We start from the raw sequence: 12,307 nt of genomic DNA on the forward strand, positions 1-12,307 counted from the left end.
GGGTCTCCAGCCCCGCCTTTTCTCTGCTTTTTGGGGGAAAGCAGCTGGATTTGGGGAATAGCGGGGTTGGGGCAAGAGGAAGAGGAGCCCCAGGGAGAAGGGGCTGGGAGGGGGGAGAGGAGAGGGCTGAGAGCACGGGGGTCACTCCCGTGTCCATCTGTCCATCTGTCCATCTGTCCATCTGTCCATCCATCCATCCATCCATCCATCCATCCATCCACCCATCCATCCACCCATCCATCCATTCCCGCAGCCTCCCGGCGCTGCGAACGCTCCGGCAGCAGCCGGGATTTGGGATCAGGGTGGGGCTGAGCCCCCCCCAGCACCGTCAGGGGCTGCCGGGCGGGGCCAGCGCGGGGAGGGGGCGGTACCGGAACCGGGAGCTCCGCGCGGGCAGCCGGGGGGGGCCCGGGGGCTCTCCCCACCCTCCCCTCCGGCCCCGGGCAGGGGAGAGCCCAGAGGGGGCGGGAGGACCCCGCGGGGCCCCCCCGGGCCGCCCTTCAGACGGGGGAGGTGGCCGTGGACTCGCTGGCCAGGCTGTCGGCGATGTCCCCGCGCTGGACCCGGCGCAGGGCGGCGAGCAGCGCGTCCAGCGTGGCCGACTCGCGGCTGGCCCAGTGCGCCAGGAGAGCGCGGGCCGGGGACTCCTCGCGCGTGAAGGAGTCGATCAGGTCCTCCTTGTAGCCCAGCTCCCCGGCCAGCTGCCGCCACGTGTCCTCGGCCGAGCTGCCCAGCAGCTTCTCCACCTCCTCCTGCTTGCTGGCCGGCAGCGCGGCGTACAGGCTCCCGTCCGCCTTGGGCGCTGCGAGGGGGAAACGGCCTTAAATCCGTGCCGGGGTGTCCCTGTCCATCCCCAGGTGTCCCTGTCCATCCCAAGGTGTCCCCGTCCATCCCAAGGTGTCCCTGTCCATCCTCTCCATCCATCCCAGGGTGTCCCTGTCCATCCCAGGGTGTCCCTGTCCATCCTCCCCATCCATCCCAGGGTGTCCCTGTCCATCCCCAGGTGTCCCTGTCCATCCCAGGGTGTCCCTGTCCATCTCTGGGTGTCCCTGTCCAACCCCAGGTGTCCCTGTCCATCCCCAGGTGTCCCTGTCCATCCTCCCTGTCCACCTCCAGGTGCCCCTGTCCATCCCTAGGTGTCCCTGTCCATCCTCCCCATCCATCCCAGATTGTCCCTGTCCATCCCAGATTGTCCCTGTCCATCCTCCCTGTCCATCCTAGGGTGCCCCTGTCCATCCCAGGGTGCCCCTGTCCATCCCAGACTGTCCCTGCCTGCCCCAGGGTGCCCCTGCCCACCCCGGGCTGTCCCAGCGGGTCCCACCTGGCCCCTGGGTGCCCTGCCCGGGGGGCTGCTGGTCGTGCAGGCTCTGGCTGTCCACGGAGATGCCGCTGTCGCTGTGCAGCTTCTCCCCCTCGGGGGACGGTGTCTGGTTCACCGGGCGGTTGTTGGCCCCTTGCTTGTTCTGCTTGCAGCTGTTCCACCTGTGGGGATGGGGGCACCGAGGTGACGTCCCCGAGGCTGGCAGGGTTTTGTCCCATTTTCTGGTTTCTGTCCCATTTTCTGGTTTCTGTCCTGGTTCCAGGACAGGCAGGGACAGGGACAGGGGTGCAGCGGGTCCCCCACCCTGCTGCCTCCTCCCTCTTCACCCCGCAGCTGCCTCACTCCTCACACCATTTTGGAAATCCCCCGGCCCGGTGCCCTCGGTGGCGGCAGCCGTGGCTGTGGGACACCTGGAGTGGGGGTCCCACCGTTCCCCACTCCCCAAAGCCCTGTCACGGTCCCTGTCACGGTCCCTGTCACGGTCCCTGTACCTCTTGAAGGCGATGTAGGCCACCAGCCCCACCACCACGGCGGCCAGGATGGAGCAGTAGACGGGGATGAGGTTGTCGGCGGTGCCGTGGGTCACCACGGGCTGCGAGCTGCCCATGACGGTGGTGACGGTGTCGGCCACGGTGCTGGCCACCCCCTCGGTGCCCGGCGGCTCCCTGGTGGCCGGCTCGGGGCTCTCAGAGCCCGCCAGGGACGGGGTGTGCGTTGTCCAGCGAGGGTGGAGACCTGCCAGGATGGAGGGGAAGGAAAATGAGGATCGGGACAGGGATTCCTGCAGGGATCTCTTCCCAAGGCTGTGGGATTGCGGAGGTGACAGCTCTGCCGCGTCCCCTTGTCCCCAGGCTTGGCCTTGCTTGTCTCCAGGACAAGCCAAAGCTGCCCCCTGCCCCGGGGGTGGCTGGAGGTGGCCGTGGCTTTGTCAGCTCTTTCCCAGCACTGGCTTTGCTCAAGTCCTGCAGCTCTTCCCAGCACAGCTCCTGGTGCTGCCGGTCCCCAAATCCAGGGAAGCCGCCCCAGCTGCCTCCCCTCCACCCCAAACCCGCTCCAGGACTGGGCTCAGGCAACCCAGGTGTCCCCACACCCCGCACGGAGCCGCTCCCGGAGCGCCAGGGCCTGGATTTGCCCCTTTCCCAACCCCTGCCGGCTTCATCCGGGAGTGACCCCGTTCCTGCCGCGCCCAGGCGTGTCCCACGGAGCGGATCCGTCTGCTCTTGCTCCAGGGAAACGCGTGGCTGCCCCATCGCATCCCATCCCATCCCATCCCATCCCATCGCATCCCATCCCTTCCCATCGCATCCCATCGCATCCCATCCCATCCCATCCCATCGCATCCCATCCCATCCCATCCCATCCCATCCCGAATTCCCTGTGCCCTCTCCAGGCCTCTGCCCGGTGCCACTGCCGGGGCCGGGCCGCGTCCCCCAGCCCATCCCGGAGTGAGGATGCGCCTGGAATCGCGGCGGGAGCCGGGACCTCGCCCTGCCACCCCCCTGCCAGCCCCCGGTGTCACGGTGCCGAGCTGGAATTGTGCCAGGCTGGAATTCCGCCTCGCCAGCCCCCGCGGGGGGGGGGGTGACATCCTGCCCTGCTGTGTCCCCGCCCCGCTGCCCTTTGGGAGCCGCTCCCGGCGGACAAAGCCGGCCCTGTGTCCTTGACTTGTGGCTCCATTTACTCGACCCTTCCGAGGAGCTGCCCCGGGGCCGCGGCTCGACGGCGGCCGGGACAAAGCCCTTTTCTCCCCTCGGGCTCGGGGCAGGGAATGACGCCGCTGTCCCTGCCAGGGAATGGCCGCTGTCCCTGCCAAGGAGCTGCCGGCACCCCCGGCTGGAGCAGCATTCCCGGCTGGAGCAGCACTCCCGGCTGGAGCAGCACTCCCGGCTGGAGCAGCCCCGGCTGGAGCAGCACACCCGTGGCTTTTAGCTCTGCCCTTATTTCTCCCCTTTTTCCTCCTGGAGCTGGGTTTGGGATGCTGATGGGGGCTGTGAGGAAGCCTCAGCTCCTTTCTCTCGCCCAGCACTGCCAGATCCCAGCGCCGCTCCCTAAATCCAGGCTGAGCCACGCTTGGGCAGCTTCACCGGGAGCTTCCCTGCGGTGGCAGCGGAGCTGTGACAATGACACAGCGACACCGGGGCAGCTCAGCGCCCTCTCCTCGCGGCTCTTACCCCGGCACTCCGCGTCCGCCACGGCCGTGCACTCCCGCACCAGCATCTCGTTCTCCTCGCACGTGGTGCAGGGCAGGCAGGGGTCCACGAAGTTGGCCTCGCTGGAGAAGGTGCCCTCGGGACACTCCTCGCACACCGTGTCCTGCGAGTCCTTGCAGGGGAACATGAGGCCGAAGCCCACCTCGCACACGCGGCACTCGCGGCAGCTCCCGCTGGATTCGTCCTGGAAGTATCCGTAGGCGCAGCGGCAAACGGCGTCGTCCGACTCGACGCAGGGCGCGGACATGCTCTGCAGCCCCACGCACTGCGTGCACGGCTTGCACGGCTCCGTGGCGCTCACCGTGTCCGAGTAGGTGACACCTGTGGGGATGCGGGGTCACGGAGGCCTCGGCGTGGTGTCCCCGCGGTCACTCGGCTCTGCTGGTGCAGGCCGGGACGTGGTTGGGATCAAATCCGTGCTTCTGCTCCCAGCATTTCCCTCTGCGGCCCCCCAGCACCTCCCGGCCTCCCTCAGGCTCTTCTTCCCATTCGCACCTTCCCCATTCCCACAGAAATTCCGAGCTCTGAGCATCCCCCAAGGCTCCTCATCCCATTAACGCTTTCCCCATTCCCGCCGCCAATTCCCAGTTCCCCGCGGCTCCAGCCGGGACGTGCTGCCCTCAGTGCCCATCCCAGCGCTCTCTGCTCACGTCCCCGCGCTAATTCCTGGTTTTATTCCCATTTTTGACCTCCCGACGGTCCCTGTGGGCATCCCGCGGCCATCCCTGCTCCTCGCATCCCATCACTTTCTCCTCCACATCCTGCCCGGGGGTCCCCGGGGCCCCGCGCCCCCTCCCCGCCCGCGTGTCCCCGGCTCGGGGTGTGATGCGGACAGGAGGCGGCAGCGTTTAATTGCTGACTCTGCCTGACCCCGGGGCTCCTGGCGCTCCGGTTTCATCCTGCAGGACGCGCTGCCAGGGAAATCAATCCCCGGCCCTCGCTCTGCCCGCTCCCGGAGGAGTTTGGGGATATTTTTAGCCCCGGAAGAGGGGTCAGAGCCCGTCCTGGAGGGCGCAGCTGCTGTCCCCGCACCGGCCGCTGCCAGCGATCCCACCGGAGCCTCGTCCCTCATCCCAGGGAAATTCCAGCCCGAGTGATGGAGAAGGGGCTGGGGATCCCGCCTCAATCCCCGCTCCTCGGAGAACGAGGCGGCCTCGAGCTGACCCCGATCAATGCCGGGGATGGTGTGGGAAGGACAATTCCCGCTCCCAGCAGCTCCCAGCTTCCCTGGGGACGCTGAGCCGGGGACAGGCTCGGGGCAGAGCTCCTTGGGATGTGAATTTTGGGCTGCTCCAGAGGGGAGTGAAGCATCCCAAACCCCTGGCATGGGTGGGATGGGAGGGATGGAAGTCCCATCCCAGCCTCGGCAGCTGATTTTTCCCATCCCCAGCATCTCCCCTCCCCCTGCACCTCTCCTGAGGCCTTCCCTGGATCTGCAGGACACCGGAGGACTGGGAAACCATAAAATCATGGAATGATTTGTGTCGTGAGTGATCTTAAATCCCAGCCAGTGCCCTGGGCAGGGACACCTCCCACTATCCCAGGCTGCTCCAAACCCCATCCTTGGACACTCCCGGGGGTGGGACAGCCACGGCTTCTCTGGGCACCCTGTCCCTGGTGCTGCCGGCCCTGGGCTACCCGGGGTGGCCGAGCAGCCGCTGCCCTGTGCCCGGCCAGGCGAGCAGCGCCGGAGCAGCCCCGGGGCGGCACACGCGGCTCCCATTAACCTGGGCTCATCCCTCGCATTATCCTGAATTATTGATGGGCCCCATTAGAGCGGGGAAGTGGCCAGGAAAGGCTTTCGGCTGAGTGGGCACATTTGCAGTGGCAGCCGAAGGTATCTGAGCTGAGCGATTACAGCCGAGATTCAAACAGGGCCCCCCTCCCTCATCCCTCCCTCCCCCGGCAGCGCGGGAGGCTGCGAGGGATAAATAAATCATGAGGCAGCAATCGGGGATTGGGGGGGCCGGAATGGGGCAAAAATGGGAAATTAGAACAACCTCCCTCCATTTGGGATGGTCTCTTGCGGCCCCCCCGGGCTTTGGCAGGGGCCAGGCTTTGGTTGCAGCAGGTTTTTTTCCAAAACAATTCCGCCGGCGGATCGGGAACGTGTCCAAGGGAGTGCTCGGAGGAGGCAGCCCGGGGTGCAGGTGGGGATCCCAGCCCTGGGCCGTGCCCGCATTCCTGGGGCTCAGTCTGGAGGCTCTGCCAGCAGCGGGGCTGCCTCCACCTGCCCAGCCCGCGGCAGCGGGATCCAGCGGGATCCAGCAGGATCCAGGGGGATCCAGAGCCACCGGGATCCTCTGCCCATCCCAGCAAGGGACGGCTGCGGTGTTTGCAGGTTTCCTTCCCTCCCCACTCCAAAATCCCTCTCAGGGAAGAGCTGAGGGTTTTCCTTTGGTGGGATCCATCCCTCAGTGGGATCCAGCCCCTGGCTGGGATCCGTTTCCCGGCCGGGCGCAGGGAGGCAGCGCCGTCCATCGATCCTGCAGGACGCCGAGGTATTTTTAGCGGTGCCCTGGCTCTGCTCTGTCCCTGCTCCGCTCCTCCGGCCTCCTCTGCCTCCTCTTCTCCCCGCCAGCCCCGCTCCGGCCCTTCCCCCTCTCCCATCGCCTCCCCAGAGCCACCCGGGCTGGGCTGGCACCGCTTTTCCCGACAGATCCCGCTCCGGAGGGTTCCCGGCGGTGCCTGGGGAGGGCAGAGCGCTGCTGCCGCCCCGGCATTGTCTGAGCGGCGATCCCTGCCCGGTTCCTCTGCCCGCGCTCCCGCCGCGCTCGGCTCGCGGCTCCCACCGACATTTATGGAGCGCTGGACTCGGGAATCGTGCCTGGAGCCGGCCTGGAGAGCGCCGTCCCCTCCCTCCCGAGGTCTGCCCCTCCCGTCTCAGTTTTGCTGCTGTTTTGTGGCCTTTTCGAGGTTTAAAAGTAAAATAATTAAGGTGGTTCACGGGGAGGCATCCCTGGGGATGGATCCGGGGTCAGTCGGGGTGGGAAGGGGGATTTTACGGAGGTGGATGCTGGGCCAGCAGGTGGAGAGACAGCGGGAATGGGGCTGGAACCGTGTCCGGGATCAGAGATCCCAGCCCAGGGAGAGGAGGGATTGACGGGGGGGAATCTTTGGAGGAACGCGGGTGCCGGTGCACGGCTCGGGGAATCCGGGAATATCCCGACCCGCAAGGATCATCCACTCCTGCTCTGCACAGGGCCCATCCCAAATCCCACCCTGTGCCTGAGAGCGCTGTCCAGCCCCAGCTCTGGGGCTGTGCCGCTCCCCGCGCCCCAAGCCCCATTTTGGGGGAAGAATATCCCACTTTCATTAACCCTTTCCCCAGAATCCAGCCCCAACCCCGCCTGACTCAGCACAGGCGTTGAGCTGGGAATGCTGTGACGCTTCCAGGAGGGAACAAGGAGATGCCTGGGGAGACTCCAGCCCCTGTCCCTGGTCCCGCTGACCCCGTGGCAGCCCCGGGGGGCTCAGGGGGTACTCACTGTCCAGGCAGGGCTCGCAGACGGTCTGGTTGACCCCGCAGGGCTGCACCACGCCCTCGCCCAGGTTGCAGGCCCGGCAGCACTCCCCGCTGGCCGTGAACAGCTTGGAGAAACAGTTGTCCTTGGAGCCCCAGGCGGGTCCCTGGCAGAGAGAGCAGAGCCGGGAGGTCACTCCTGTCGCCGGAGGATGATGTGACACCCAGGGAAGGGCCTGCTCTGGGAACATCCTACTCACGCAAAATACAGATTTTGGGGGGAAAAAAGCACTGTTCCAGGCAAAATTCACTCATCAGGAAAGATCCTGCTGAGTTCTGCAGCTGGAGGGAGCCAGGAGAGCCCCCGGGGGGGGGGTTTGGGGTGGGGTGGCCTCTGTTTGTCCTTGTGCCTCGCCTGAGCCACCTCCTGTGAGGGCACTGCGCCATCCCGGAGGGCTCAGCCCTTCCCAGCCTGGGGAATGGCACAGGAGACGTTCCTGCCTCGGGGGAGGGTTTGGAGAGCCGGGGTGGCAGCTCTGCCCCACAAAACCGCCTGGGGACCAGAACCAGATGGAAACGAAGAGCTGAGGGAGCCCCGGGAGCTTTGGACACCCTGTCTGGTGGCACCGGGTGTCCCTGCTCGAACAACCTGTCCCCACACCTGGCAGCCACAAACACCCCACGGGTGAAAATCGGCTGAAATCACATCGGCAGCTGCTCCCCAAAACCCCTCCTGGCCACCACCCCGGGGTATGGAAGCCTCTCCTGGAGCTTCCAGTCCTTCCAGGCCTCCTCCTGCTCCCTCTTCTCGCAGCCCCGGGGCCGGACCATCCCTTTGCCACCCACCCACGGCTGATTTTTTTGGGGGGGGGGGAGTGGCTCGGAGGGAGCATCTGGCGGCCTCGTCAGCGCCTTGGCCGCGTCCCCGCGCTCGGAGCGGCGCTCGGAGCTCCCTGCGCGCCGCATCCGGCGGGGCCGAGACAATGGAGCGCCAATTCCAGGCAGCTGAATGACAAAGTGCTCCAATTACCCTGCGCTGGGAGGCGGCCGCTCCCCCTCCCCGGCGCGGCTCCGCCAGCCCGGCCTGGCAGCCCCTTCTTCCAGCCCTTTTCCAGCTCCTTTTTCCATTTTCCAGCCCTTTTCCAGCTCCTTTTTCCATTTTCCAGCCCTTTTCCAGTCCCTTCCAGCCCGCTCCGGGCGGACAGGAGGGACTGGAATATCGGGAAGCCTCCCAGCACCCCCAAATGTCACCTGGGAAGGGGTTTGGGCTGAGGCGGTGGCCTCTCGTGGGGGGCACATTTGGGGTTTTGGAGCCAGCCTGGCCGAGCTCATCCCGCTGCCCCATTGGGGCAGGGTTTGGCCGCTCGCAGCTCCCCAGGGATGCGCTTCCAGAGGCCGGGAGCGGGGCTGGCTAGGAATAGTGACTGGGCTGGCCACGGCAGCACCCAGAGCTCCCCGTGATCCCAGAGCACCCCACGATCCCAGAGCTCCCCGTGATCCCAGAGCTCCCGGCTCCCGCACGCCGTGGGCAGCTGCGAGCAGCTCCGCGTGGGACTGGCCTGGCCGCGCCACCCGGATCCCCTCTCCGGCCACCTGTCCCCTCTCCCGGGGCCGGTGCCACCCCCCCCCCCCCGGGCCCCCCCCCCCCCCCCCCCCCCCCCCCCCCGGGGGCGGGGCCCCCCCCCCCCCCGCCGGGTCCCACCGCCCACGCTCCTCAAACGCTGCGGAAAATGCAATTCCCAGCTCCAGGTGCCTCGACCCCTCCCTCTCGTTCCGGGGGTTTCCTTCGGGTTCTGGGCGCGCTGAGCCCCCCTCGGGACGAACAGGCCGGGAAGGGGCACCTGGTCCGCGTTAGGCCGCGGAAATGTGCGCGTTATTAGCGCGGCTCCCGGCGACAAAGCCGCGGGTATTAACGCCATAAAGCATTCTGACAGCTGGCCCGGCCCGGGGCGCGGGCGGAGGGCGCAGGCGACACCTCTGGAAGCTCTTAATTGCTTTTGGAGCCGTGTCGGGGGGGTTGGAGCCCGAGCAGGCGCTGCCGGGTGAGGACAGAACCGCTCCGGGCGGGATTTGGGAGCCCTGGTGCTGGAAACAGCCCGGCAGGGGCGCGGGGAGGGGAGGGGATGCTCCGGCTGGAGACGAGCCCGGCAGCGAGATCCGAGCTGCCCCCGGGCCTGGCGGACGCGCTCTGCCTCTCTTGGCCGAGCCCCGCGGCTGGGAGAGGCCAAATCCCGGCTCCCAGCCATTCCCGAAGTTTGGGCAGCTCGGGGAGCCGCGTCCGAGCGCTGCGGATCCGCCCAGCCCCGGGCAGCGGGAGGGCTCCGGGCCGAGCAGCGAGCGCGGGGGGCTTGGGGGGTCCCGGGGTTTGGGGAGTCCCCGGGTGCGGACACAGCTGGGGGGGCACATCTGGGGTCTCCCTTCCCCGGGGACCCCCGGGGACACTCCCAGCCCCGCAGGTGCAATCCTGGGGGGCAGAACCAGCTCCCCGAGGTGGCCCCGACCCGGGGAAGTGGCGATTTGGGGACATCACAGCCCGGGGCGGGGGGGGAGTGGGCGATGCCCTGGGGGGAAATCGCTGGGATCCATCTGACCGGGACAGCTCCGGTCCCTCCTGCCACCCGCCCGCTGTCACAGCATCCCTGGGGAGCTTTGTCCGTCCTGGACCCGTGGGGATGCGGGGGAAAGGAGCCCCCTGGAACGGCGGTGCCAACCCCGCTCCGCTCCTCAGCCCCTGCACGGGGCCGCTGAACTCCACCTTTATTTAATATCCTGCCCGAGGGGTGTCCGGCTGCCTGACGACCCCCCTGGGACCCCCGCCAAATCCTGCCCCAGCTGCGGGGTTGGACCCCCCCGGCCGCCCCACTCCGGGCACCCCCCCCCCTCTGCCGGCCCCCCCCTCCCCGTGCCCTGAAGTTTTTTTGTCTGGGCCACACGCCGAGGGCTCTGCCGGCAGGAAAAGGGTCTCAGCCTTGGCTCGGGGAGAGTTTGGAGCAGGGAGAGTCTGGGAGAGCTTTGGGGGGTGTGTGGGAGGCAGGTGATGAAGGCACTGGGGGTGCGGGGGGGGGGCTTCTTCCCCCCTCCCCTCGGACTGAGGCTCTGCCACCCTTTGCACTGGCAGAGCTCGGGGCAGCGGGACCGGAGGGGCTGTGGGACCCCCGCCTCACCTCCCTCTGCGCCCCAAAGAGCTCTGCCCGGCTCCGCCGGGGCCCCCCCGGTGCCTCCGGGACCCCCCAGCCCGGCACGACGGGGACCCCGCTCCTGCCTGTGCTGTCCCCTGAGCCCTCCTCCCATCCCGGGACCCCCGGGACCCTCCTTGCCAGCAGCCCGGGACCCCCGGGACCCTCCAAACACCCCCGTGTGATGCCTCCGGGACCCTCCATCCCACCCCCGCCCGGTGCCTCGGGGACTCTCCATCCCCCGGCGCCTCCGGGGGCGCTCCGCGCCGTCCCCGGGACGCGACTCCCGGTGTCCCCGGGACGCTGCATCCCCCTGCCCGCCGGGGCTCTCGGGGCTCCCCCCGGGGCGCTGCTCCCCCCGGACGCTGCTCCCCGCACTCACCGCCGGCAGCAGGAGCAGCAGCAGCAGCGGCGGCGGCGGCAGGAGCCCGGCCATGGCGCGGGGGGAGCGGGGCCGGTGACAGCCCCGGGAGCCGGAGCGCGGCCGGGCTGCCGTCGCTCTGCCGCCCTCCGCCGCGGAGGCGGCCAGAAAAGGCTGCAAGTCCCTCCTCCTCCTCCTCCTCCTCCTCCTCCTCCCCGCCCCCGGAGCATCACGAGCGGCCGAGCCCGCACCCTCCTCCGCCGCCGCCACACAAAGCCCGGGCCCCCCCGGCCCCGCCGCCCGCCCACGAAGCGCTTTTGGGGTGCGCTCGCTCCGTGTCCGGCCGGGGCTCCTCGACCCCTCGGTTCTTCTCGCCCTCCATCCATCGTTTTTCCTCCCGTGCTCTCTGTCCGTCCTTTCAGCCCCCTCCCCATCCCCTCCCGCCTCCGTCCGTCTGTCCCCGTCCGTCTGTCCCCGCCTTGGGGTCACCAACACCACCGCAGCCCCGCGGGATGGGATGGGGTGACCGGACTTGCTCCGGCTGCAGGGGACAAGGGGCAGCACCCACAGACTGGGGACACCCCCAGAGCTGTCCCCGCGGTCCGGGTGACACCGAGAGGCCCTCAGAGGGGAACGCGCGGCGGGGACTGAATTAAATCCTTGTCATTCAGCTCTCCGCAGCAAAAAATCCCGTGTCCCGTGGTCCCTGAAAAGGTCCCCGCGTGCCGCCCTCCTTTGTCCTGATGCTCGCAGGGTGACTCTGCCCGGCCTCCTGCCCTCCCGGATCCCACAGGAATGGCAGCTGGAAATGCCAGGGCTCGTCCCTCATCCCGCAGCGCTGCGTCAGCCCCGGGCACGGCTCTGTGGGGTCACCGGAACAATGGGCGGGGAGTCACTGGTGGCACTGGGAACGGCCCGGGCACGCTGCCACTGCCCCGGGGTGGCTCCTGCGGCCACGGTGGCCTCGGCACAGCGGATTTGGCCTCGTGCGCGTCCAGCTCCAGGTGTTTCCTCCCCGCTCCGGCCCCTGCAGGTGCTTTTGGGGTTCCCAAACCCAGCAGTTCCCACCCCTTCAGCCACGGGAGCCCCTGAGCTCCCCAAATCCCCGCGGGTCCCGGCGGGAAAGCGCCGTTCCGCTGGATTTCCTCTGGAAAAGCCAATTCTGGGCTCTGCGAGGTGCTCGGGGCCGGCTGCTGCCGCCCGGCTCATCCCGGGAAGGGCTTCACGGAATTCCCTTACTCGCAGCTTTTCCACGGGATTAAACCCGAGCCGGAGCTGCCGTTTGTTCTCCGTCACGGGCGGAACATCTGGGAGCCACATGGAGAAGCCTTTCCCAGCCAAAAGAGCCACGCCGGGGCCAGGTGGGGACGGGGCGGGCTGTGCCCGGGGCTCGGGATGCCCGCCCGGGGCTCGGGATGCCGGCCCGGGGCTCGGGATGCCCGCCCGCGGCGGGACGGGCAGCGAGGGCAGGGACAATCCCGGCGCTTTAAGGGGTTTTTACGGGATCACCGACGACACCGCAGCCCCAGAGGGACGGGATGGGGTGACCGGATTTCCTCCGGCTGCAGGGGACAAGGGACAACGGCCCTGAGGACATTCCCGGGAGCGGGAATGGGGGCAGGCGCGTGGCGGGGCTGGCACAGCGGGGGAGCCGCCGCGGGATCCCGCAATTAATTTGCCGCAGCAAGTGGCAAATCCAGATGTTTTCCTTGGGCCCTTGGATAAATCCCTCCTCCCCCTCCTCCCTCTCCTTCCCCTCCCCCTTCTCCTTCCCCT

General features: G+C 68.2%; 1 protein-coding gene across 2 annotated transcripts; it reads right to left on the reverse strand.

Moving 5' to 3' along the window:
• Positions 1–411: 411 nt before the first annotated feature.
• On the reverse strand, positions 412–10,681 carry NGFR (nerve growth factor receptor). 2 transcript variants are annotated; one of them, XM_042017313.1, is made up of 6 exons: positions 10,553–10,681; positions 7,020–7,161; positions 3,493–3,852; positions 1,813–2,056; positions 1,322–1,482; positions 412–802 (listed from the first exon to the last, which is right to left on the reverse strand). In XM_042017313.1, the coding sequence occupies exons 1-6, from the start codon at positions 10,604–10,606 to the stop codon at positions 501–503; spliced, it is 1,263 nt and encodes a 420-aa protein (XP_041873247.1). In that variant the 5' UTR covers positions 10,607–10,681; the 3' UTR covers positions 412–500. The 2 variants fall into 2 exon arrangements, with proteins under 2 accessions (XP_041873247.1, XP_041873174.1); XM_042017240.1 differs by lacking the exon at positions 10,553–10,681 and having other exon boundaries at positions 7,020–7,260.
• Between the last annotated feature and the right edge of the window lie 1,626 nt (positions 10,682–12,307).

Source organism: Corvus kubaryi, unplaced genomic scaffold, assembly GCF_017639235.1.
Source record: "Corvus kubaryi isolate FWS band 111438036 unplaced genomic scaffold, C.kubaryi_AGA036_p1.0 123, whole genome shotgun sequence".
Lineage (NCBI taxonomy): Eukaryota > Metazoa > Chordata > Aves > Passeriformes > Corvidae > Corvus > Corvus kubaryi.